A 26,166-nucleotide genomic window follows, 5' to 3' on the forward strand; every position below is an offset into this window, starting at 1 on the left:
ATAATCTTGAGTGGCAAGATTACCATTTTGCCCCTTGTTTAAAAATATCAAGTCCCAAGTTATCAAAATGCCTTCAAGAAAAAAGATACAATTACCATTTGTTAACCCGTAACCATTTAATTCCTGGAATTTGTTGGGATAAAGTGTGAGATATTTACCGAATATTTTCGCATTTCTCAATAAATAATTTACCTTTCAGAAATTATTTTTGTTCTGACATGTTCAACTGATACATTAGTCCATTTAAAATTTCGCGGGATATTACACCCCTTCTCTGCAAATCAATGAAAGAAACTGTTGCCTTCTATGAAAAAGTTCTTGAATTCATTTCCATCGTAAGGCCTGGATCGTTTGATTTTGGCGGGGCATGGCTATTTGGCCACGGGATTGGAATTCATTTGCTGCTGGCAGAGGACCCTGAAAAGATTCCAAGGAAGAATGAAATTAATACAAAGGATAAGCATATCTCATTCCAGTGTGATGAAAGCATGGATGCAGTAGAGAAATATTTGAAGGATATGAAAATTGGTTTAAAACGTGCAATGGTTGAGGAAAATGGAATTCAAGTGGATCAGTTGTTTTTTCATGACCCAGATGGATTCATGATTGAGATATGCAATTGTGATAGTCTCCCTGTTATTCCTTTAGCTGGTGGGATGGTTACATTATGCCCTAGACTCAACTTTGAGTCTATGCCACAACAGATAGACCAAGTTGCAAAGCAAATTTGATCATGCTCGATGAGGCCAAGCTTCTTATTTTATCTTAATTTTGTGGTGGTGGATAAAAAGAATAAGTTAATTGTCAATGCCTTTGTGATACCAGGTTCCTTTGCAAATGTAATTATGAAAATATTGGATTAGAAAAACATTGATTAAAAACTTTTCTTTTCAAGGGAGATTGACTATTTATTTATTTTTGACAAAGAAGATCGATTAAAATTTGTAGTTAGCTTTTGTTAAAGGGACAAAGATATATTCATACCAGTTGAATCACAAATAATAATAGATTTGAAGAGTAAAGTTGTTCAAGAGTAATTTATAAGTATATTGAAAACAGACTACCAAAAAAAATCGGTATCCCTGTAGTAATATATACATTCAATATAAGTGTTGATTTAATTTGTTCGTCTTCTTCTTTTTTTGACTAAGCATGCTAATTTTGAAACCAATAATATAAAAAATATACTCTTTTTTTTTTTGAGCAATAAAAAATATACTTATTTCTTGGTAGAGAGAGTACTTCTTTTTAAAGTGATCCTTGCTGCATAAAGGGTGCTTGTGAACTAGTTTAAACGTCTCTTTGACTTGTGTGACTGTAGTGAAGATGAAGAGGCAAAGGTGGGAGAAAGTGACTTTTTGTGTTACTTTGTCAGATAACATTTTTTTTTTTTCTAGGATAACATATGATAAATGAGATTGGTCTCATAACCTAGTTGATGCTAGGTGTTTATCATGTTCTTATTCAAATTGTGACAACATTTGGATGACATTGTGGCGTTAATATCATGTGACATTGACCAACCACAATGTACCATATAACCCTAAATAAACTCTTCGATTGAATTTTGATATGATGACGACAGATAGCAACGGTTTCATCATTGCGCATTACATTTTATATAGTTATCAATCCTTCAAATCTTACAATATAGATAACAATTTTTTGTTATTATTCTCAACTTTGTTTTCTATATCATTGGTTTGACTCACAACAGTTGTTATGTTATCATTGCCCTCATCTTTTCATCAATTAAGGCACCAGTTTCAATTCTAGCTCCGTACAAAGACTCTTTGCATCAGATTTTAGAAAAGACCACTACCCTTTTGCTTCTTTCACACCAGTGGATGACTTGAGGAAATTGGCATGCTTAAAGAGTTTAGAGATAAGGTTTAGATTGTTGTGGCTTGTGAGATACCTAAAATAGCTGTCTCTAATTAACTTGTTTTCTTATGGATTAATTAGAGTAATATAACTAGTAGAAGTGAGGGGAGGGATTACACAGGCTATGAGGTTAGAGGGAAAAATAGAGAAATTTTTTAAACTTTTTTTTTTTGACAAGTATTATAACAATATATGAAAGAGTGTTTTTCTAGTGAATACTAAAAAAAAAATACTAATATGTACTTTTAATTTTGCAAATATTATAACAATATATATTGGATTTGAAAAATTTATTCAAACCTCCCAAAACTCTTATCCAATACAATATTTTAATTCCCCAAAATCAGTGGGATTTTATATCATGAAAAAAACCAAGTCCCTTAAAACCCTCCCCTCCCAAAACTCCATTGTTTCCACTTCTTTCTTCTTCTTCTTTTTTCAAGCCCTTTTTTCTCTCCCCTTCAAACTCCCAAACAAGCTTAAATGTTTGTTTTAACATCCACTTGATTTATGCAATTTAGAAATTTACCAATTGCTCATACAAATTTAGGTGTGTGTGTGTTTGGATGGAGGAATGTTTTGAGGTAATGTAATGTTTTAAAGAAATTCAAATACTTTAGGTGAATTCCATCGTTTGGATGATAATTTGGAGAATATTAAGAATGATGGAAATTTATCAAGTATTTTGTTTAAGTTAATTTATGGAATTTCAAATGACACCTAAAAGCTATGAATTTCAAATTTCTTCATTCTTATAATTTTTCAAATTTTGCATTTTGACCCCCAATAAATTTAAAAAAAAAATTAATTCGACCCCTGAACTTTTGAAATTACAAATTTACCCCTCAAAATTTTTGGAATTTGCAAATTGATTACTTCATCCAAACAAGAATATTTGAAAATGAAGACAATTTAATGAATCATTTGAATTGCCTAAAAATCTAATTTTTTTTTTAAATTTCTCAATTATCTCATCTAAACACTTAAGAGTTACAACATAATCAATACAAAATGGTATGAAAAACATGGAAAATAACAGACTGAAAATGAAAAGATACGAAACCATTCCCAAATCCCAATCTAAACGAAGGCTCCCAAAATAAAGGAACGATAATATAGGAGATCAATTTAGAAAATATCATTTGGCACACTAATTAAAAGTGAAAAGAGACTTATTTGCAAAGACAAGAGGGAACATTATTCTGTGTGGCATAGTTTTTACCAATATTTTGACCTCAAATCCGATACATCGTATTTTCAAGATATTTTCCGCATTGAATCTTATGGGAGTCTCCCTTATGATTGTGTTTTACTCCATTCGTCCCGGATTAACCGAGCTATTTTGCTCAAATCATACATATTAAGATAAATGTATAAATGATGGAGATAGAAAAATAGTTTTAAGTGCTATTGTTAAATATATTGGTGTATTCTCCACTATCATAAATATAAAGTGGAATATATTGAATTGGAAATGATAAAAAAGTAGCATTAATTAGAGTTATAAAGGAAAAAAAGTAATTAATGATGTATTGAAAAGTGAAATGTCTCACTTATTTTGGGACACATTTTTATTGAAAAGATAACTGATATTTGTACAACCATTTTCTAACAACTTTTTGACAACTTTATATCTCATACTCATATTATCTTCTTATTTTCTCTCTTCCTTTTTTTCTCTCTCTGTTATTTTTGACCAATCAAATAAGAGAAAATCAAAGTTGTCATAGAGGTTGTACCAAAGAGTTGTATATACATCACTACTCTATTAAAAATGACTCAGTTATTATGAGACGTAGGGAGTAGTTAAAAGATAGGTTAGTGAGTTGAGGGTAACAAGTGTTTATAAACTATTGTGATGTGATACCTTTTGGTGCACCTGGCGGCTCTCGGTTACAAAATCCAAAACATTTCAAATTCCAGAAAACTATTCGGTACTCTGTCTTGTGGTAGCAGTTCACGTTAGTTCAAGCTTACAATATTAGACCAGGTCACATTATTATAACATAAAAAAATCATCATGATTATAATCTAAGCTCCGCAGAATAATAAAGAAAGGTTGACATTTTAAAAGGTAACAGTTATTTTGATATCTGAATGTGTAATGAGTAGTCATAGTACCTATTAAAATGGTCTCTGATTGTGCATTTATTTAGTCAAAATAGTCTCTAACATTTAGTCGAACTAGTCTCTAACATTAGAATGTTCTGTTAATATTGTCATATCAGTAGCTAAATATATTTCAACGTCAATGACTATTTTGACTAAAGAAGTGTACAATCACAAACTATTTTAAAATTTTAATACATTCAGGGACTATTTTAACCACTCGTTGCATGTTCAGGGATCAAAATAATTATAACCCCTTTTAAAAAGGAATAACATGTATTGTGGGATCAGTCACAGATAAAATATGTGCTGCAATGTGGGATCAACATATAGATATTTTGTCTGTTTTCTCCTCTTAACATTGTATCTAAGCACCTCGGAATACTGCCAACCTGTCTTTCTCTTCAACCTATCTTCATGTGTTCTCAAATAATGTGTACTACAGCTCATTTATATGTACACTGACTGCTTACAGCAGCTATTTTCTAATGTAAGCATTTCTTGTGACTGGAAAATTCTTAAAATAAAAACAATTTCTACTGTTTTTAATATTCTTTTTTGTCACTTTGTGTAACATACCTTCTGTCAGAAATAGAACTTTTAATGGCTACATCACTCAGAAATCTGATTTAGCTCGCTGTTAAAGTTTCAATGGCTGAAACTAACAATACTATGAGAAGCTCAAGCCATTGGAAATCATTTTACAGTTTTGTTTATAAAGTGAAAAGATTTCCAGGTTCAATGAGGAAGACAATTTGGAATGTTGGCAAAGATGATCCAAGAAGGGTGGTCCATTCTTTGAAAGTTGGTCTTGCTTTGACACTTGTATCTTTGTTGTATCTAATGGAGCCATTGTTCAAAGGGATAGGGGAAAATGCTATGTGGGCTGTCATGACTGTGGTTGTGGTCATGGAGTTCACTGCAGGTATGCTATGCTACTTTCTAAGTGACGTTATTCTTATTGTTATGTGTTTAGATCACAACTTCATAGGTATTAACGAAGGATCGATTATGATTGTAGGGGGAACCTTATGCAAAGGACTAAATAGAGGATTGGGAACTTTGTTAGCAGGATCATTGGCATTCTTTATTCGGTATCTTGCAGATGTTCCTGGCCAGATTTTTCATGCAATTTTCATCGGTGCTGCAGTTTTTATTTTAGGTAAGCATATTATTGACTCCTGGTTTAATAACAGTGCATTTTTTTTTTTTTGCACAATAATGAAAAACTTGTTTTTTTTTTGGTAAAGATAAAACATTTGTTTTTTGAAATTGTGAGAGAAGCTCAATTGGTACGTTAAACATGAAACGACCAAAGATATTAAATCCCCTATTATTCATTAGTAGGAATAGAATCCTGCCAAGGCCAGTCCCAAGCCTGGGTAAAAGGAGAGGGTTGTGTTAGGCCTCGACATCCAACATAAAACTTCGTCGAATCTCTATGACATGGATTCATTAGTAAGAGTAGCGTTAACTAATGCTTGTAGTTTTCGTTATCTTATAATAGCAATTTTATTAAAATATTATGTCATGTGACTTGGGCTTCTCAAATGTTTTTCTGAGCCATTGCTTCACTATTGGCAGGAGCTGCAGCTACCTATGTCAGATTCATCCCTTATATAAAGAAAAACTACGATTATGGTGTTATGATATTTCTGTTGACCTTTAATTTGATAATTGTATCAAGTTACCGCGTTGATAATGTCTGGAGCATTGGGAAAGATCGCATCTATACCATATGCATAGGCGTTGGTCTTTGTCTTGTGATGAGCCTATTTGTATTTCCAAACTGGTCAGGGGAAGAACTCCATAAATCCACCATATCAAAGCTTGAAGGATTAGCCAAATCCATAGAAGGTAAGGTGAACTTTGAGAAACAATGCAGATCATGACTTCTTTAAAGAAAATTGCTTAAGTTTATGACAATTAATATCTGCTCAAGAGCATTTCAATTTCCTCCATCTTTATAATTGAATATGAAAACAATGATGCAGTTTCTGTCATGGAATATTTTTATGATTCTGAAAAACAAGCAAATGATGATTCATCTGAGGATCTCATTTACAAGTGCTACGAGGCCGTTTTAGACTCTAAATCTAAGGATGAAACACTGGTAAGCTAGTGTCCCTTTTTTGTCAAGTAAAGTATATAAGAAATTCCCCTTCTATTTTTTTATAAAAGAAAGTATATCAGAAATTGGTACTTTGTGATAGAAGATCTAGTTTCGAAATAAACAGGCTATACAAGCAAATTGGGAGCCAAGATACTCAAGATGCTGCCACAGGATCCCATGGCAGCAATATGCAAAAGTAGGAGCTGCTCTTCGCCATTTTAGTTACACCGTTGTAGCACTACATGGTTGTTTGCAGTCTGAAATTCAGGTACTAAAACAGCTATCTCAATCCAGTTTCATGATGCAACCCGATAGCTGCATTTATTTGTTTATTTCTTTCATATAATTCATTTAATTCCTAATCATACAAATGGTAATTGTAATAAAAAATTTATTCAAATTAAAACAACTTTTCATGTTATCTATCTTTTTCACAAAAAATTGCTTCCACTTGTCAAATAAGATTCATCATTTAGATCCTGGATTACCTGTGATCTTATTAATAGCACATGGAACACTGTTACTTAAAATAGAAATCATTGATTAAGAGATATGTAGCTAGCATCTGAATAATGTTCAAGGTCCTTTTGTCTAGAAATTGAACATGAAATGCAATTGTACTGTACAATACTTTGATTTGAACCTTTAGTTTAAAAATGAGTTTCTTATTTGATTCTTGGATCTGTACCTTTAACTTGCATATTATTTAACCTATGATTCATGAAGACACCAAGGTCAATACGTGATCTATACAAAGATTCCTGCATCAGACTTGCACAAGAAGTATCAAAAGTACTAAGGGCAATGGCCAACAGCATAAGGAAAAAGCATAAATTTTCCCTTCAAATACTCTCAAACAATCTTAATGAAGCTTTACAAGATCTTGACGGTGTGTTAAAATCGCAACCCCAACTTTTACTTGGCTCGAACAATGGTCGAAGTCGAACACCCAGAACCCCCAAAACCCCCAGAACTCCAAACTCTTACAAGCTTGAAGAAGAAAGTAGAATCTTGCTATCACGTGTTAAAAGTGATTGTTGTTCCCCAGTTGGAAGCAAATCCAAAGAGCATTCCCGAGAACAAACAAAAGAAGGACAGAGACACAAGGTGTTGAGGCCACAACTTAGTAAGATTATCATCACTAGCCTTGAGTTCTCAGAAGCACTACCCTTTGCTGCATTCACTTCGTTGCTAGTGGAGATGGTGGCAAAACTAGATCATGTTATGGATGAAGTTGAAGAGTTGGGGAGAATGTCACATTTTAAAGAGTTTAGAGATGATGATGATAATAATGCGAATATTGTTGTCACTTGTGACAGACCAAAAATGAATATAGTTGATAATAATGACTTGCCTTCTTATGGAGCGGAATAATTGTTCCTATCATCCCACGAGTGAAGTTATACATGAATACATTAATTTAGTTGAACGTTTTTTGCATTACCTATTTTATGCATTCTGCATAGGGAAGATTATGTACTGTACACGGGAAAGTAATTTTTGCCGAGTCCTGAAGTTTGAGTTCTGAGAGCTGAGTCATATTTATCGTTCCTTGATAGGATCTATCCAGTACTTTGAAGATCCGAAGAACTAGCTACTAAATGTTCTGAAAACGAACACTCTGACACAACTACCTTTATTTGTTTGAATCTTAACATTTGACTTATCCTTCGGAAAATTGGATAGCTTTGTATATTCATTTATTTCAAAAACTTCAATCAAAATTGAAAACATACGCCAATATGTAGATGTTTTACACAAGATAATAACAATCTGCAATTCTGCATATATGTGATATTCACTACATCAGCAAGACCACTCCATGACAGAACCTGCACTCTTGCAACACTACTGCATAACTATGTTTTCACTAATGTTGTTCTCCTTGTCATGCTCATAGGACCTAATAGGAAAGACTTTGTTTGCATCCATGCCCGTAGTGTCTCTGATCAATCTCGGTTCTGCTAACATCGAAACATCCATACATATTGTGGAACATACTTATACAACTGCAACTACAATCACCTATTTTAATTCAAAGGTAAAATTATAGTAAGAAGAAAATCTCATAAGTGAAATATAAATAAATAAAATAGCAAATTTATAAGTATTAATACTTTCTAGTTAGAAGATCCAAAAATAGAAGTTTCACCCTAAACAAAAACATAATATGATAGTTTGCATCATTCACGAAAAAATAAGAAGGAAAAAAAAAGAGCAAATATTGAGAAATTTCAATCGAAAGAACTTCAGTTCTTGCCCTTGTATCAAAATAAGATGCACAAAAACACAAAGCAAATGCCCTTATAAACTCAGAATAACAAAAAAATTAAAGATATACAAAAGACAAATGAAATCAAACATAAAGCATAACATGGTAACTCATGGCAGAGAAATCATGCCAAAGAAAAAGAGTGATACATAAAACAAAAGCATTAATTCACCACTAACACATCCACCCAATAGCCATAACAGAACCTAAAAAACAGAGAAAGCAGGACTGCTACAGTCAGCATAAAAAACACTTTTGGGACCCCAAAAAACTTTCCAAACCAATCTAACAGCAACTACAAATATTCCTCTGAGAGAGAGTAGTGTCAAATGGGAATGAATGAAAAGGAGAAGAATTGATTCAAAGCCTTAGGTTATTGACCTTCCGGCGAGTTGCGATTCTCAACAACGGAAGTTTCGGCGTCGGAGTGAGAGACACTGTCGATGAGTTTGGGGATCTTTGGCAACACCGCACTTGGTTATGTGAGAGAGAGGGAGAGAGAGAGAGTGAGGAAAAAGAGGGAGTGGTGATATGATTTAGGGGCTTGGTCAAATTTTTGTTGGGTCAATTTTTTGCTGTTAAATTCTTGCTTTGGAAAATATCATTGTTATTAATAACATATATTGGTAAGTGCCAGTAGGTTTGTTCCAATAAAATAATTTGAAATTCAAATTCCCAAACACTTTAGAGCCAAAAAATTTTAGGGTTATCTCATTTAGCATTTAATGTTGCAATCTTGGAGCCAAATTTCTAGGGTTAAGTTGTTGCAACCTAATAAGATTATGGACTAACCTTATTCACCTTAGTTTATGATCGTTTCACCAATAATTATAAGGTTATTGCTCTTTATTCAAGAAATAATCAAAACAAAGAAGTTAATGCTCATACTTTGGGTACCGATTATTGGAGAAAGATCCAGGACTTTCCAAGGGATTGTTACATTCAAAGACCGGGAATATTTGTGTGCGACACGGTTAATTGGTTGGTATATGATGATCCTAGTTTTTGAGAGGGTCATTGTTTCTCTTGATTTGGAGAATGGGTTGTATCAAGAGTTTTCTCACCCTCTTTATGACTACGAACCTGCAAATCGCATTACCTTGGGGGTGTTGAGGGATTGTTTGTGCACTTTTTCTAGTAGTGAGAAGTTTTCTGATGTTTGGATCATGAAAGAATATGGAAATGTAGAATCTTGGACTAAATTGTTATGTGTTCCTCAAATGGGAGGCTGTGGTTGTTATATCTATACCAAACCATTATATATATCTGAAGATGACCAAGTGCTGACGTATTTTTTCAAGATGGGGAAGTTTAGTTTGGCTGTCTATGATTCCATCCATGATACTTTGAAGATTCCTGCAATTCAAAACAATATCCATGATCTCGTACCAGAAGCCTACCTTCCAGAAATCTACTTTGAAAGTTTGATATCACATTTTTCTCAGGATTAGGATGTAGATGTTGTGCTATGTGAACTTATGATCTTGTTATTTATTTTATGCTGGTTCTGGTTACCAATGACTTCACGGGTTACTGTTGATTTATGGTGTATGGAATATGCGGCTTGAGAAACTGCTACGTTATTTCAATTTTCTTATTAGTTAGAGTTTTGTCATCGTGCATTACATTTTATATAGTTAACAATCATTTAAATCTTCCACTCTAGATTATAAATTTCTCTTAATATATAACTCTAATGTTCTCGATTTTCTTTTTCTATATCATTGGTTGGATTCTGCATCTGCTGCACTGCCTGAGTCACAATTAACAGTTGTTATGCAGCCATTGACTTCAAACAAGCTTAATTCAATATCAGATAGATATGAAAAATATTTGAAGGTGGACGTGACAAAAAATTAAGACCTTGCAGTTATTAATAATTCTCTAGGTTCCTAAATATCCAGTTCGTATTTCCTATGTCTCATTTACATGTGATGTGTGACTAATTTCAGAATACAATTTTACCTTGCCAATATATTTTTTCATTAGGATTTATTACATTTGCATCCAGTTTTACAATTTATGATAAACTATTAAATTTAGCTCCTCTCTCTTCAATAAGATCATAAGAGAGCCGAGCCAAGCCTACTGTCGGTCTTTGGTTTGGTTTTGTCATCTGATACTCTTCCTCTTGCTGTGGTGCTTTGCCAATCTGCATCCTTGTCTATTTTTGGACAACATAATTAGTGGAGTTTTTGGTCTGCTACTGTTTTCGTTTCCATGACAGCTTGTTTTTTAGTATCAATCAATAATAGATTTTGTATTTGTTTCTAGTTAGGGGTATTAGTTTTGCTACAGGGTAATGTTTTTGATGCCTTGGGGATGAGTTTCTTAGGCTCTGGACACTTATCACAGTATGGTGGGATGAGTTTTTCCTTGTAACCTGCTATTGCAGGACAATTGTACCTTTTGGTGCCATGGGGATTAGTTTCCTTGTAACACTGTTATAAAAATATTAAAAACAACAAAAAATAAATCAGTTAGAATCCTAAAAATGGTATCTCAGTAGCTCAAATATCATAAGATTCTTATTTGTTCATGAATTTGAATTTAATATTTACTTCAATTTAATATATGACTCCAATTGATACTCTGTCACTTGCACTTTTGCATACCGCTATGCTTTTTTTCCTATTTTGCTGTATAATTGTCCCAAACACTGCAATATATAAATAAACGAAGCATTTTGATCAATTCCCCACCATACTTTTAGTAATTCTCTACCATAAAAATTCTTATATAATCCACTTCTTTTGCAAGACATTACATTTGTTGATTGATTTACAAATTCGCAACACTCTACACATCTGTAATTTTGACTCGTTATTTGTTACCGTCTCGTCATAACCTCCATATATGACGTCTTTCACTGAATAAATCCCATGCAATCTTTTTTATTTGTGACTGGCTTAGGTCTTCCTTGGAATTGGATTGCATGCAAACAGACGCATTCGCACAATTTGCACATCCATGATTGTTGGATCGATATTGGATTGTCCAAATTGAGATAGAGTGAGGAACACACGGTGAGAGTTGAGATAAAAGATATGGAGATTTGGTTTCATTAAAAAGGACATCTTTGGATATGTATAATCTGTCATTGGGAGAAAGACACTTATTACCTTTGTGAGTTGTACACACACCTAGAAATAAGCACTCCTGTCCTGAGAGTGAAAGTCAAGTTTGTGATAGTTGTAGAGACATAGAAAGGAAAGCATGTACAGCCAAATGTTCGAAGAAATTTGTTATCAGAAGTTGTTTGAAAGAGTTAGGTGATGAAACCTAAAACTTGAGAAGAACAAAAGTGGGAAGCCTATTGATAAGATAGACACTAAAAGGGCATGGAAGCTTGCGCAAGTAAGGTGAAACCAAGATCCATTATTTGCCTACGTTTTCTCTTTACCAACAAGGGACGGATTGATCATGGATTTTCAAAGGGAAATGCGAACTGGTACCCCGAGCACTAGTTAAGGAAGTCAAAAGACAAAATTTTAGCCAAAAAATGGAAATTTTAAGTTGTGTATACAATGCATTAAAAGCTTAAAAAGTGTTCTTTTTTTGACTAAAATTTCCTCATTTGACTTCCTTACCGGTGTATGGGAGCACCTGTCAACATGACACATTTTTAAATCACCGATAACTCAAAATTTCAGTCTACGGGGAGGGGAGTGTCTTCGGTCTTCACTTATAAACATAATTTATGTCATCATTTGTCCAATCTGAGACTCTTTAATAATAGGGACTAAAAATCCTTGATTTTTTTTTTTTGTGATGGTTGGGGTTTTAACCCCGAACCAAGTCCAAGAAAGACAAAAAAATGCTAAGAAAATTAATAAGAATTGGCCTCAAAATAAAAATTAATAAGGAAACTATAAAAAGGCTTGAATTAGTAGTATGGTGAAAGTCTCAGCCGCCTTTTGTTGTTGTTCTGGATTTGATATGACGACGACCTGTTGCAAACAAGGAGGAACCCAAACACCACCGCCTCCTACCAATTCTCTTCCATTTCTTTCGTTCGATCTCGTGACAGAAATTCTGTGCCAGCTCCCCGTGAAAAATCTCCTTCAACTCCGTTGCATCTGCAAGTCATGGAATTCTCTTATCTCTCATGATTCCGAATTCACTATGAAGCACCTTCGCTTGTCAACCTCCAACCTCGACCGCCACCACCTCTTCCTAAGCTCTCTACGCACCTCACGTTTGTTACATCTATCTGATTCATCAATCTCCTCTTTTTTCAGTCCCCCTTCCACTACTAGTTTCACCCAAATCAACCACTACTCTCCCATTCTTAATAAGAATCTAAACTTTGGTGAGAGAGTTTCAACTTATGATGGCATGCTCTGTGTTAGGATTGATTCATCTTCTGCTCTTTTGTGTAACCCTTCCATTAGAAAATTCAAGATATTGCCTCCTTTAATAAATCCAGACCAAAATTATTTACAATCCTCATTCACCTTAGTTTATGATCGTTTCACTAATAACTATAAGATTTATTCTCTTTCAAAGACCACTGACGGATATAAACAGGTTAATGTTCATACTTTGGGTACCGATTATTGGAGAAAGATTCAGGACTTTCCAAAGCATTATTACCTCGTTCAAAATCCGGGAATATCTTTGAGTGACACTGTTAATTGGTTGGTATATCATGATCGTAGTTTTGCGAGGGTCATTGTTTCTCTTGATTTGGAGAATGAGTTGTGTCAAGAGCTTTTTCACCCTCTTTATAATTACAAACCTGGAACTTGCATTGCCTTGGGGGTGCTGAGGGATTGCTTGTGCATTTTTTCTCATAGTGACAAGTTTTCTGATGTTTGGATCATGAAGGAATATGGAAATGTAGAATCTTGGACTAAATTGTTAAGTGTTCCTCAAATGGGAGGTTGTGGTTGTTATATCTATACCAAAGTATTATATATATCTGAAGATGGCCTAATGCTGATATATTTTTTCAAGAGAGGGAAATTTAGGTTGGCTGTCTATGATTCCATTAATGATACATTGAAGATTCCTGAAATTCAAAACAATATCCATGATCTGGTAAAAGAAGTCTACCTTCCAGAAGTCTACATTGAAACTTTGATATCACCTCTTTCTCAGTATTAAGATGTAGATGTTGTGCTATGTGAACTTATGATCTTGTTATTTATTTTATGCTTGTTCTGGTTACCACCAATGACTTTACGAGTTATTGTTGATTTATGGTGTATGGTATATGCAGCTTGATAAGTTGTTTAGGTTACTGTTGATTTATGGTGTATAAAAAATGAAGACCTTGCAGTTATTAATTCTCTAGGTTCCGAAATATCCTCTTCTGGTATTTCCTACTAATTGTTTGTATCTTGCAGTTTTTACTAGTTTTCTCATTTACATGTGATGTGAGTAATTTAAGAATACAGCCGATATATTGTTTCATTAGGATTTATTACATTTGCATCCAGTTTTACAAAATATGATAAACTATTAAATTTAGCTCCTCTCTCTTCAATAAGATCATAAGAGAGCCGAGCCAAACCTACTGTCGGTCTTTTGTTTGGTTTTGTAATCTGATACTCTTCCTCTGTTGGTCGCTGTGCTGCTTTGCCAATCTGCATCCTTCTCTATTTTTGTAAAGATGCTTGTACAAGTTAATTAGTGGAGTTTTTGGTCTGCTACTCATTTCATGTCGGTTTTCGTTTCCATGACAACTTGTTTTTTAGTATCAATACCTGCTATTGCAGGACCATTGTATCTTTCTGTTATAGTTTGGTACATCTTGTAATTAGATAGAGCTATCAATATATGAGCCTACAAAATCTCCAATTGATTACATTACAGTAGTGTCTCAGAAAAGGCATAAAGTGGTTTTTTTTTTGTAACAAGCATGCACTGGGTTTGGCATTAACAATGGAATAGATGGATTTGAAGGGCATAGTTCTAAATAACAGTGTTAAGAAAATAAAAAATAAACCAGTTAGAATCCTAAAAATGGTATCTCAGTAGCTCAAATATCATAAGATTCTTATTTGTTCATGAATTTAAATTTGAGATTTACTTTAATTTAATATATGATCCGATCACTTGGCATGCCAATCATCTGTTTTGGCTTGATAGTATCAATTTCTGTCAACCTCCACGTTGAAAAAAAGAATAATTCATTGGATAAACATGTGGACATGTGTGTGGTAGTAATTCCAAAAAAATAATAAATTCAGCAATGTTTCTGCTGCTCTGCTAGTAACCGTCCACGTTACTGTAAGCTAACATAATTTAGAAAATTCATGATTGAGATCTTATCACCGCTGATGTATATAACAAAAAAAGTCCACTTTAGTGTACTTAATTTAATTAAGTAATATAAAGAAATAAAATGAGTGCAACATATATTATGGGATCACCTATAAGAAGGTGCACAATGTCACTGACTTTATAGACTTTAATAATATTATAATATAAGGTTCAGGTCACCAATATGATGACAACTAGATTTTATAAGGTTGGTTTTGTCCACTTAACATTGACTCTAAGCATTTCTGAAAGCTACCACCCTGTCTTTCTCTTCATAAATATATTGTCCAATGCAGTATCACCATCAAAGGGAAAAAAATTCAATATTCTCTTCTCTTGTCCAAAGCATTTAAGCTATATAAGTAACAGACCCTTTATCATAACTGAAACTTTTAATGACTATCTCATTCAAAATTTGATTTAGGCATAAAAGTTTCAATGGATCATGAAACCAACAATACTAAGAAAAGCTCAAGCTATTGGAAATCATTTTACAGTTTTGCTGATAAAGTGAAAAGATTTCCAGGTTTAGTGAAAAGGACAATTTGGAAAGTTGGCAAAGATGATCCAAGAAAAGTGGTTCATTCATTGAAAGTTGGTTTAGCTTTGACACTTGTTTCATTGTTGTATCTAATGGAACCATTGTACAAAGGGATAGGAAAAAATGCTGTTGTTGCTGTCATGACTGTGGTTGTGGTCATGGAGTTTACAGTAGGTAGGAAATTTTCATTTCTCATTAACATTAACATTATTATTATTATTAAGTGTTAAGATTACAGCCTCATAGGTTATGATTGCAGGAGGAACCTTATGCAAAGGACTTAATAGAGGATTAGGGACGCTGTCAGCGGGATTGTTGGCATTTTTAATTGAGTATCTTGCAGATGCACCTGGTCGTATTTTTCGAGCAGTATTCATTGGTGCTGCAGTTTTTGTTTTAGGTAAGCATTTATTTATTAAATCATAAAAGAGGAGTATCTGTTTGTTGACATTTTCCGAACAAGTTTTGAGTTTTCTGTCTTGTGGCTGGAGCTTCCCTAGTGTTTTGCTTAACCATTGTTTCACCTTTGGTTTTGTAGGAGCTTCTGCTACTTATGTAAGGTTCATTCCTTATATAAAGAAGAATTATGACTATGGTGTTATGATATTTCTCTTGACCTTTAATTTGATGATTGTATCAAGTTACCGCGTAGATAATATCTTGAGCTTGGCAAAAGATCGCGTCTCTACCATATGCATCGGCGTTGCTATTTGTCTTGTGATGACCCTATTTGTATTTCCAAACTGGTCAGGTGAAGACCTTCATAAATCCACCATATCAAAGCTTGAAGGCTTAGCCAACTCTATAGAAGGTAAAATACAGAACTGATGAAGAAAATTACTAATAATTAATGATAAAAAAATAAAAAAAAAGCTTTTATGGTTCTATTGTATCAATCTATATAACTGATGGTGAAAATAATGATGCAGTTACTGTTGTGGACTATTTTTATGATTCTGAAAAACAAGCAAATGAAGATGATTCATCCGAGGATCCTATTTACAAGTGCTACGAAGCTGTTTTAGACTCTAAAGCTAAGGATGAAACACTTGTAAGCTAGTTAGTTCCCTTTTGTTGAAGAAAAGAATATCATGAAATTGGTGCTGTGACAGAAGATCTTATCATATAGAATTGAACAGGCAATGCAAGCTAATTGGGAGCCAAGATACTCAAGAAGCTGCCATAGGATCCCATGGCAACAATATGCAAAAGTCGGAACTTCTCTTCGTCATTTTAGTTACACTGTTGTCGCACTACATGGATGTCTTCAGTCTGAAATTCAGGTACTAAATCATCTATTTTGGAAATAATTTAACTAAAAAAAGAGTAGTGTTTATATGATGCCCAAAAGAAACTGTTCTGTAACTAGAAAAGGGACTAGATGTAACAGAATAGCATATCTTAGATTGAGTTTCATGATGCAAACTTATATCAGTGATCCTTTTTTACAAATTAAATTAACTTACCACTATATATGGTTATTATACTAACTAGTTTTTTTCACAAAATCAATTGCTTTAACATGCTTCTGTACCTATCTATAAGGTTCATCTCATCATTGAGCTCCAAGATTAGCTGTCAATCTGTTATGTTATTGATATCACATGGATCACTAGCATCTAAAATAGTAATCATTGATTATGATTTAGCTAGGATCTGGATCATAAAGTTCAATGTCATTTTGTGTACAAACTAAACATGAAATGTAATAGTTTACACTTTACATTATTGAATTGGCTATTATCTTCTCAATTATTTGAGTAAGCTCTAGTATAAAATATAACTCTCTTTCTGATGCTTTGATTTATGTATTTAACATATGGCTCATAAAGACACCAAGGTCAATCCGTGATCTATACAAAGATTCTTGCATCAAACTTGCACAAGAAGTATCAAAAGTACTTAGGGTTTTGGCCAACAGCATAAGAAACAAGCGTCAATTTTCCCTTGAAACACTCTCGAACAATCTCAGTGAAGCTTTACAAGACCTTGACAATGTATTAAAATCGCAACCGCAGCTTTTACTAGGCTCGAGAAATAATCAAAGTCGAATCCCCATAACCCCCAAAACTCCCAGAACGCCCAACTTTTTCAAGATTGATGAAGACACGAGAATCTCATTGTCAAGTATTAAAAGTGATTATTATTCCCCGGTCGGAACCAAATCCAAAGAGCACTCCCGGGAACTAACAAAAGAAGGGCAAGGACAGAAAAAGGTTTTGAGGCCACAACTGAGCAAGACTATGACTATGAATATGATCACTAGCCTTGAGTTCTCAGAAGCACTACCTTTTGCTGCTTTCACTTCTTTGCTTGTGGAAATGGTGGCAAAACTAGATCATGTTATGGATAAAGTTGAAGAATTGGGAAAAATGTCTCACTTTAGAGAGTTTAGAGATGATGATAATGATGAGATTGTTCTTACTTGTGAAAAACCAAAAATCAATACAGCTGTGAATGACTTGCCTTCTTATGGAGGAGCAGAGTAGATGTTACTGCAAAACTTTTTTTCCTCGGCTTTGATGTCTATCATCATCACGCGAGCAGATTATACTTGTAAGCATGCATACTCACATTCATATGTATATGTTAAGGCATTTAACAAACCAAATATACTTCATTATCCCTGAATTGCAAAGTGAGGTTCCTTGGTTTGTTATGTATATATATAGTTTGCTTGCATTGATTTAGTTGAATGGTGTGCACACATTACTTATTTTGAGCCTTTTGTATAAGGAAGAGTAAGGCCTACACTACTTCACTATCTGGTATGTAATATTTTGCTTATTGCCTTGAAGTTTCATTTCCTCGGTGGCTCGGTCCGTGAGGTGTCAGCTCAGGGCTAAGAATCTGACCTCATAACCTCAATGGACAAAGTTGATACCCCCCTCGGAGACGATTGTAGAATGGCCGTTAGTGTCGCTTTAATTAATAATAAATCTCCTCTTCCTCAATTATTTTTTAAAAAAGTTTGATTTCTTCAGAAGCTGCAAAACTGCCATCTCTGCCTTATCTTTACTCCCTCCACTTCCAACAACATTAGATCAATGACATACTTGATGATTTTTTCCAAAAAAAATAGAAAGAGCCATCATTGCATGTTATTCCTCTGCCTATGAGCCATCATCAAATAGATCCAACCCTTCATATCATATATCAGTTAGAAAACTAAAACAAATAGACTCAAAATATTTTGATTGTTTAAGTATTCTGATTTATTGTTTCTTTATTGTCTGTTCAACAAAAATGATTTTTTTATTTGAAAAACTACAACAAACAGAATCTAGATCAGAGATTGGTTTCAAGGGAGTTTTTAAAAAATAAAAATTATTGAAGGAATTGTTTAAATTAATTTTTGTCTAGCTAATGCTGGTTTATTGGTTTATGTTAGAGAAGATCTTTTTTTTAAGGATGTTAAAGAAGATCTTATCAATATATGTGTGTGAACATCATATTTATAAGTTCATAAAATATGTTCTCTCTAAAAAAGAACTACGCTAAATTTATGACAATTTCTATTCACACCCTAAAAAAATAGGTCACACTCCGAAATTAACAAAATACCCTAAAAATGACAAATTTTCAATTGTATCCAAACTCAGGTAAGAGTTTACATATTCTTTCTACGTAAACTGAATTTATATCGCATGCAAAAACTGAATTTAAGTAGACTGTGGTTTACATAAATTGAATTTTTGTAGTCTTCGTGGACTCAAGTTATCTTCTTAAAATCTGAATTTTGAGAATTAAAATTGGATGTAATGTTTCTACTTTCTATTAAACTCATAATCAAATTTGTAAAATTGAGAATCCAATCAAATTGCTTCATTCAGATGAATCAGAGGTTGATTCGATCGTGCCAACCACCTTGATTTAAAGACAATGAGAAAGAAAAAAGGAATTTGGCATCTAACATATCTTTTATCAAATTCTAGGCGGCTAAGTATAAGAGGTCAAAAACAAAAGTTCCAAGACTTTTAAAAATAAAAGAAAACAAGGTAGTACAATTTTAATACATTGAATTGAAATTTGGATAGCTTAGGAATCACCGTTGGACATTATAAATAAAGTTCAATTTTGCACTTCTTCTCATTACAAATATAGCAAGCTATGGCAGATGTGAAACTACTTGGATTTTGGTCTAGTCCTTTTGTTCATAGAGTTATATGGGCTCTAAAATTCAAAGGCATAACCTATGATTATATTGAACAAGATAGGCATACTAAAAGTCAACTACTCCTTCAATCCAATCCTGTTTACAAGAAAGTTCCTGTTCTCATTCACCATGACAAAGCCATAGCTGAGTCTCTTGTTATTCTTGAGTACATTGAAGAAACTTGGCCAGACAATCCATTGCTCCCAAAAGATAACTATGAGAGAGCTTTAGCTCGATTTTGGATTAAATTTGGAGAAGATTCGGTAATTTCATCTACCCTTTTATTATGCCTTTTTAGGTTTATTTCATAGATTATAGTTGTTTTGACGATACAAATTATTTTAATGATTTGACGATTATAGTTGATTGATAATGTTTGATTTATTTTGTAGATTGCTTCTATAACTGATTTGTTTCTCCGACCTTCAAAAGACGAAAAAGAAAGAGCTAGTGCAATAGAAAAGGCACAAGAAACACTCGAAATAATGGACAAGCAAGGGCTAGGAGAGAAGAAGTTTTTTGGAGGCAATAATATTGGAATGGTGGACATTACATATGGATGCCTTAGTCATTGGTTAGAAGGGTTGGAGGAAATTGTTGGGATGAAATTGATCGAGGCAGACAAATTTCCTAGGTTGCATGCATGGATTCTAAATTTTAAACAAGTTCCTTTGATTAAACAAAATCTTCCTGATTATGGGAAACTGTTGCTCCATCTTCAATGGCGCAAGCAAGAATATATTATATAATTTCATCAATGTGAGAAAAGTTGTGTGGGAGATTAAGAAAAAAACGTTCCTCTCAAAATAAAAATAATTAAAAGTCTTGTTTCTACATAAACATAGATTAATTTGGGAAGATGTGTGCTACAAAGTTGCTTTTAATATGTCATCGTGTTGAGTATGAGATTTGATTCCTACAATGTTTTGATTGGGATCTCAAATTGAGAGAATCTATAAAAAAAAAAAAAAAAAAGTTTATGTTTATATTGTTAATACCGTGTTTTGAAATATGTATTCCTACGTTCCTTAAAAAAAAATGTATTCTGTTAGGAGTCCCACATAGAGTAGAACATAGTGTTTGATGTGGTACTTAAGTCATGAAGTTCTCCCACCTATTAGACTAGTCTTTCAGGTTGGGTCTCCTCATGGGCTTAAGTTCGAACATATTCCTACATAAATTAGATTCCGCTCAAATTAGCTTTACTTAGTAATAACTTAACATGAATTTATTTTAATACCATGTTTTTTCTAGTGATTTTTTTGTATAAAGGGGAGATTTCGGTTAACAAAATCAGTATTGTTAGTTGAGCTAGGATCTTAAGTCTCTTATTGACAAAAGCGTGACTTTTTATTATTGAACAAAAAATGTATTTAGTATCATATCGACAAAAAAATCACCTTTTATATATTGATTTCACTATTTTTTTGGTAGTGATATTTGAACAACCATTTTTTACAACTATCATGACAACTTCTATTGATCAAAAACAATGGAGAGAGAAAAAGGAAGAGAGAGAACAAAAACATAATGTGAGTATGAAAGAGAGTTATGGAAGAGTTGTCACACAATGGTTGTACAAATATCATTTCTCCTATTTTTTTTATAGCACATCCCAGATTGCTTGCAATGCAAGCTATGAGTTTCTTATGAAATTTTGAGAGAATTGAGAGAAGAATGAAGAGAATAATTGTTGTAAACTATGTCTTTTTCATTAGATTGTGAAAATAGTTACAACATGCCTTATATAGGACTTATTCACTTTGCTTGTTTAGTAAGTAATCTAAACAAACTTAGCTAGATCATCTAACTAACTTGTAACAAACTACTAAACATGTTTTGATCCAAACAAACTTGAATTAAAACTTATCAAACTTGAATTAAAAGTTAAAACTAACATCTCCTTATCTCTTTTGATTATTCACTCAATCTTTTATTAATTTCAAACTTTTTCTCTCTATTTTTTTGTTTCAGATTCCAGTTTTTTTTTTTTTTTTTTTTTCAGTCCTCTAATCTGTGAAAGATTATTCCTATCTATGTATAGGGTAAATATGACCAAAAGACATTGAAATGAATGTCCACTCTTTCATACCAAAGATTGGATAACTGTAGTGTGAACCTCCATATTCAAACTACGCCTCAAACTAGCCTTATCTCATAACTATTTCTTTATTTTCTCTATGCAGTGTAGGGCTAAGATTTTAACGCTTTGAAGATAAAAGCAAAACATGCAGGAAATTTGTGAGAATGGGTATGAATTGATCGAGGATCATTTGATTTATTTTGGGCTTCGTACTTACCCTTTTCAACCTTCTTTGGTTCTTTCCCCATGATACATACAAATTAGCAAGTTGTTTGTACTAAACGTAACACAAGAAGAAAGTCATATCCACTGTCTACTGGTTGGGTAGTGACATCAAAGTCAAGCAAAATAGGAGTTTATATCTTCTTGAATTGGGGGTTACATTGTGTTGTATTGTATTGTGGTCCTCTTTTTCATGTTTTTAATTATTTTTTATTTTTTTTATGTAACAAATATGTAATTGGATTGAACACGTTTACAATGGTTGAGAGTAAATTTAAGGTGAAGCAGCCTAGCGTAACTAAAATTTGTGTCATAAGTTTGTTTACACCACAAATTTATTTGCTGCCAATTTTTTATTTGTGTCATAAGTTTTTTTTATAACAACAAAATTGTCAAAAAAATTATTAAAAATGATTTTTTTTTTTTTGATGGTCGGTTCGTCAACCTACCACTGGTGTAGGGTTGGATTTTGAACTCGGCTATCTAAATTGATTCGGCCCATCTTATCCATTTTTTTGACGGGCTTAAGCGGGGCGGGTCTAAACGGGCGGGCTACTTGCTTTACCATCCCTACACAAATGCATCGATGAACTTTTTTAAAAATTTAATTATTAGATACTTCTCTGATATGTACCCGAGACTTATTGGTGTCGGATACGTATCGAACATATATACTTTCGTATTTATTGGGTATCGGGGCTTAAAATAAATAAGGGTTTGCAAACAATTTTTTATCACATTGTCTTAACTTACGTAGATTTTTTACTGAGTTTGACAGGATGCGGCTGGGAAAGATAGGAGTAGGATTGTGGTTGGAAAAGTTTAGATAAATTTTTTTATGCTACAACGGTGAGAGGGACTTGATTGAGTCTCACCCTAGAAGTCATCTAAATAAAATTTTATAATTTAAATTTATTTATACAAATTTGGTTGACAATCTTTTTTTTCTTTATACAATTTAGATATTATAAATTTGTTTTTGCATTTCTTTGTAAAAAAAATACAATTACTTCTCAAGTAATTTTTTAAAGACTATCTCAATCAAATCTGAATATACTGCACATATATAATAATATTTCTCAATTAAGTATGATTTTTAAGGACTGTCTTAATTGTTACTTTCCTTCACAAAAAAAACAAAAAAAAAAAAAGGACTGTCTTAATTGCTTACCAAAAAAAAAACTACTTTTATTCAATTTGTTTTTACAATTACAAAAAATCAAACATTTCTTAGTTAAGTACTAATTTTTAAGAACTATCTTATTTGCTTACCAAAAAAATAAAGAAACAAGAGGACTACTAGTTTTTTCGATTACAAAAAATACAATACTTCACAATTTTATTTTATTTTGACAAAAATAAAATGATATTCATTCATTCAAATCGAGAGATTACATCATTCAACACCGCTAAAAACGTAAAGGATGAATTTGCGAACAAACTCACAGCATCCAAGTTAATAACATATAACGGCATAATGCCTACAAAAATATATGATAAAATTAAAGTCATCGGAATATTCATGGTCTCCAGATCTGCAACGTTGACGTCCAAATCTTTGATTGAATAATCGATCTTTCAATAAGAATAAAATGAACACCGCAAGAAGACGAGAAAGCAAACAACGCCGCACAAGACGACGAACAACAAACCACCACACTTAGATGATGAAATCACAAAGAAAAAAACCTAGATCTATGTGAAAGTCACTTATTTAGATTGAAATAGAGAGAAAAAGATGAAGAGGGGTGATTTCAGGTCAAGAATTAACCCAAAACCACCCCCCAATGAAGAAACGGGAAGAGAAAACCTAAAGAGAGAAAATTAGGGTCGGCTCTGTTCTAAGTTATGAAATGAATTTCTGTCAATTGAATCACAATAGTTTAAGAAAAATTTTAATTGATTTTGTTTCAACCTAACATTATGTAAATAGTTTAAAAACAGTCTGTTTCGCACAACTATCTCAGATTAATTTTGAACGACATTTGATTCATAGTTTGAAGATGGGCATATCTGAAAGTTAAAAGGTTAGGAATCACATACCCAATCATCTTGCATTCTCTGTTTTGTCAAAACTTCCGTTAAAATCTTTGAAACGATTTGGATGTGCATACAAACCATGGTCTCTCTTATTTGAAGACCCTCATTTCATGAACAACTTCTGCACTAATTTCATATCTATTCCTCACTCATACTCCAATGATGCATCTCTCCTCTTGTATCAAAGACCGAGGTGGAGGTCTCGTGATGACTTTTCTTTGTATTCACTATGTGGTGAGAGGTATGAGAATGGAGTCAAATTAGATGTTCCAAATCCATTTCAATAGGAAAAACTTTCCTCTTGAAATGTTATTAACGGTGTTATTTGTCTTAAACGAGGAAAAAGACTTGTATTGTGGAACCCAACTACCCATGAATTCAATGTCATTCCTCAAAGTCCCATTGAGTCTATGTCACCTTATCGTCAGACTGGTTTTTATTATCATGGGTTTGGTTTTGACCATGTTAGAGAGGATATTAAAATTATTAGGCGTGCATTTTTTTCTCAAATAGATGGTTATGTTCTTCGGCATCTTGGTGTGCAACGGAAAGATGTGTCACGTAATGAAATATCCTATGAACCTTTATGGGAGATTTATAGCCAAAAATATAACTCTTGGAGAATACTTGATGTTAATATGCCTGTGTGTTTGATTGATAGTTCAAATCAACGATTATATATGGATGGAATTTGCCATTGATAGTCTGAAAGTGAAAATTATGATGAACATTTCTTGGTGTCATTTAACTTGAGCAATGAGTTGTTTTTAACAACAATCATACCCTTAGACATGCCTTCAGATATGTATCCCAATTTTATTTATAGTTTTGTGAATAGACACTTGGTGGTGTTTAATGGATCAATTGTTACGATATCATGGTATTTATCAGATAAAACTACTTATCACATATCAATTTTAGGTGAACTCGGCGTGAAGGAATTATAGACTAAACTCTTTATTGTTGGGTCATTTTCCTACATTGATCGTCTTATTGGAGCAGGAAAGAACTGTGATATATTGTTCCAAAAAATAGATGGTCAACTAGTGTATTTTGATTTAAGTACCCAAAAGACTGAAGAACTTTGTGGTAAAGGACCATTTTATTACTATGTTGCATTTTAAAAAAAGAAAGGCTGGAGGAATAAATCATTAATTGGGTTTTAGTATTGTTGTCACCTTTGAAATTTATGGTTGTGTTCATTAGGATTGTATAATAAAAAGTGGTTTATGAATGATTTATATCTTAAATATTATAAAGTGTGTGAAAAAAATAAGAAAGCATTTGTTAATTATGAATATTTTTGCTTTATCAATTTTATATTGAAAGTCTATTCTCTTTATATAGCACTTGGGATGATCCATGGTGTGGGCCGACTACTCTTAATGTTAGGTTTAGTCGGTTGTATCATCTTTCTCTCTAGGTGGATGGTAAAGTTGGGGATTTAGGTCACTGGGAGGGGGAGGTATGGGTTTGGGACTTGTCCTGGAGGAGACCCCTCTTCTTCTGAGAATTGGATCTCCTTGCCGATCTCCTCGTGGTCGCGACTAGGCGTTCGAGGATTGTGAAGGACGACGAGTGGTCTTGGAATATCAGTCTCGATGGTCGGTATTCTGTAAAGTCGGCCTACTCTCATCTTATAAAGGCTCTTCCAGCTGCGGGCAGTCCAGAGGGGGTGGTTTTGCAGGCGGTCTCTGCTGTTTGGAAGTCTTGGGCCCCGTCTAAAGTGATTGTTTTCTCTTGGCAGCTTCTTCTTGATAGGATCCCGTCGCGTTGCAACCTCATTAGGCGCAGTGTCCATCTTCCTATCGAGGGAAGGGGGTGCATCTTCTGTTATGGGCCGTCTGAGTCTTCGGTGCATTTGTTCCTTTCTTGCCCTTCTTTTTTCCCGGTGTGGTATCAGGTGTCTCGCTGTTTGGGTTGGGAGTTTGTGATGCCTCTTGGGCTAGTCCAGCAGTTTCAGGCCTTTACGGGTTTAGGTGGGGGGACGAGAGTTAGGTTAGGTTTGCTTCTTGTTTGGCATGCTGTTATCTGGACCATTTGGACGACCCGAAATGACCTTATCTTTGTTGTTGGTGTTCTCCGTGAGGAGCCAGTGGTGGATAGAATTAAACTCTTAGCTTGGAAGTGGTTCCTGACTAAGTGCCCTGCTAGTTCCTGTTCTCTCTATGAGTGGGAGGTGCAGCCCGTCCTGTGTTTGAATCGGTAGGGTTTTGTGATGGTGGGTGTTCCTGGGGCTGCTTGCGGGGTTGGGTGGGGTTGTATCTCCCCTTCCTTCCTAGTGTGGCTTCCGGGGTTTTCTTGTTGTTCTTTGTTTCTTGCATGTGTCGATGATCTTGTTGTTGTGCTTAGCTCTTGGCTTTTGGTGCTCTGTTATTCTGTTTCTTTTGGTGTTGCCTCCTTTTGGGGTTTTCCGGTGTGTTTTTGGCTCCGTATGTGGGCCCGGAGGTGTATATTTTGGTGGTGTTTTGTGGGG

General features: G+C 33.7%; 5 protein-coding genes across 5 annotated transcripts; all 5 read left to right on the forward strand.

The window, feature by feature from the left end:
* Positions 1-187: 187 nt before the first annotated feature.
* On the forward strand, positions 188-834 carry LOC25485675 (uncharacterized). Its single transcript, XM_013614947.3, has one exon. The coding sequence runs from the start codon at positions 285-287 to the stop codon at positions 729-731; it is 447 nt and encodes a 148-aa protein (XP_013470401.1). The 5' UTR covers positions 188-284; the 3' UTR covers positions 732-834.
* A 3,643-nt stretch (positions 835-4,477) lies between these two features.
* On the forward strand, positions 4,478-7,645 carry LOC25485676 (aluminum-activated malate transporter 12). The gene is made up of 6 exons (XM_013614948.3): positions 4,478-4,918; positions 5,015-5,155; positions 5,578-5,850; positions 5,988-6,106; positions 6,231-6,374; positions 6,833-7,645. The coding sequence occupies exons 1-6, from the start codon at positions 4,645-4,647 to the stop codon at positions 7,478-7,480; spliced, it is 1,599 nt and encodes a 532-aa protein (XP_013470402.1). The 5' UTR covers positions 4,478-4,644; the 3' UTR covers positions 7,481-7,645.
* Positions 7,646-12,317: 4,672 nt separating this feature from the next.
* Positions 12,318-13,487, forward strand: LOC25485678 (F-box/kelch-repeat protein At3g23880). Its single transcript, XM_013614950.2, has one exon. It carries the CDS (start codon positions 12,318-12,320, stop codon positions 13,485-13,487), a length of 1,170 nt encoding a protein of 389 aa, XP_013470404.2.
* A 1,458-nt stretch (positions 13,488-14,945) lies between these two features.
* Positions 14,946-18,143, forward strand: LOC25485679 (aluminum-activated malate transporter 12). The gene is made up of 6 exons (XM_013614951.3): positions 14,946-15,363; positions 15,449-15,589; positions 15,728-16,000; positions 16,119-16,240; positions 16,329-16,472; positions 17,022-18,143. Exons 1-6 carry the CDS (start codon positions 15,087-15,089, stop codon positions 17,676-17,678), a joined length of 1,614 nt encoding a protein of 537 aa, XP_013470405.1. The 5' UTR covers positions 14,946-15,086; the 3' UTR covers positions 17,679-18,143.
* A 1,130-nt stretch (positions 18,144-19,273) lies between these two features.
* On the forward strand, positions 19,274-20,340 carry LOC25485680 (probable glutathione S-transferase). Its single transcript, XM_013614952.3, has 2 exons — positions 19,274-19,608; positions 19,738-20,340. The coding sequence occupies exons 1-2, from the start codon at positions 19,300-19,302 to the stop codon at positions 20,092-20,094; spliced, it is 666 nt and encodes a 221-aa protein (XP_013470406.1). The 5' UTR covers positions 19,274-19,299; the 3' UTR covers positions 20,095-20,340.
* The last annotated feature ends 5,826 nt before the right edge of the window (positions 20,341-26,166 follow it).

Source organism: Medicago truncatula, chromosome 1, assembly GCF_003473485.1.
Source record: "Medicago truncatula cultivar Jemalong A17 chromosome 1, MtrunA17r5.0-ANR, whole genome shotgun sequence".
NCBI lineage: Eukaryota > Viridiplantae > Streptophyta > Magnoliopsida > Fabales > Fabaceae > Medicago > Medicago truncatula.

Excerpts from the sequence above, each read along its gene's own strand:
- LOC25485675 (XM_013614947.3), top strand. The coding sequence starts at position 285 with ATGAAAGAAACTGTTGCCTTCTATGAAAAAGTTCTTGAATTCATTTCC.
- LOC25485676 (XM_013614948.3), top strand. The coding sequence starts at position 4,645 with ATGGCTGAAACTAACAATACTATGAGAAGCTCAAGCCATTGGAAATCA. Across the intron at positions 5,851-5,987 it reads ATTAGCCAAATCCATAGAAG|TTTCTGTCATGGAATATTTT; the intron begins GTAAGGTGAACT and ends ACAATGATGCAG. Across the intron at positions 6,375-6,832 it reads GTTTGCAGTCTGAAATTCAG|ACACCAAGGTCAATACGTGA; the intron begins GTACTAAAACAG and ends TGATTCATGAAG.
- LOC25485678 (XM_013614950.2), top strand. The coding sequence starts at position 12,318 with ATGACGACGACCTGTTGCAAACAAGGAGGAACCCAAACACCACCGCCT.
- LOC25485679 (XM_013614951.3), top strand. The coding sequence starts at position 15,087 with ATGGATCATGAAACCAACAATACTAAGAAAAGCTCAAGCTATTGGAAA. Across the intron at positions 16,241-16,328 it reads AAGCTAAGGATGAAACACTT|GCAATGCAAGCTAATTGGGA; the intron begins GTAAGCTAGTTA and ends AGAATTGAACAG. Across the intron at positions 16,473-17,021 it reads GTCTTCAGTCTGAAATTCAG|ACACCAAGGTCAATCCGTGA; the intron begins GTACTAAATCAT and ends TGGCTCATAAAG.
- LOC25485680 (XM_013614952.3), top strand. The coding sequence starts at position 19,300 with ATGGCAGATGTGAAACTACTTGGATTTTGGTCTAGTCCTTTTGTTCAT. Across the intron at positions 19,609-19,737 it reads TTAAATTTGGAGAAGATTCG|ATTGCTTCTATAACTGATTT; the intron begins GTAATTTCATCT and ends TTTATTTTGTAG.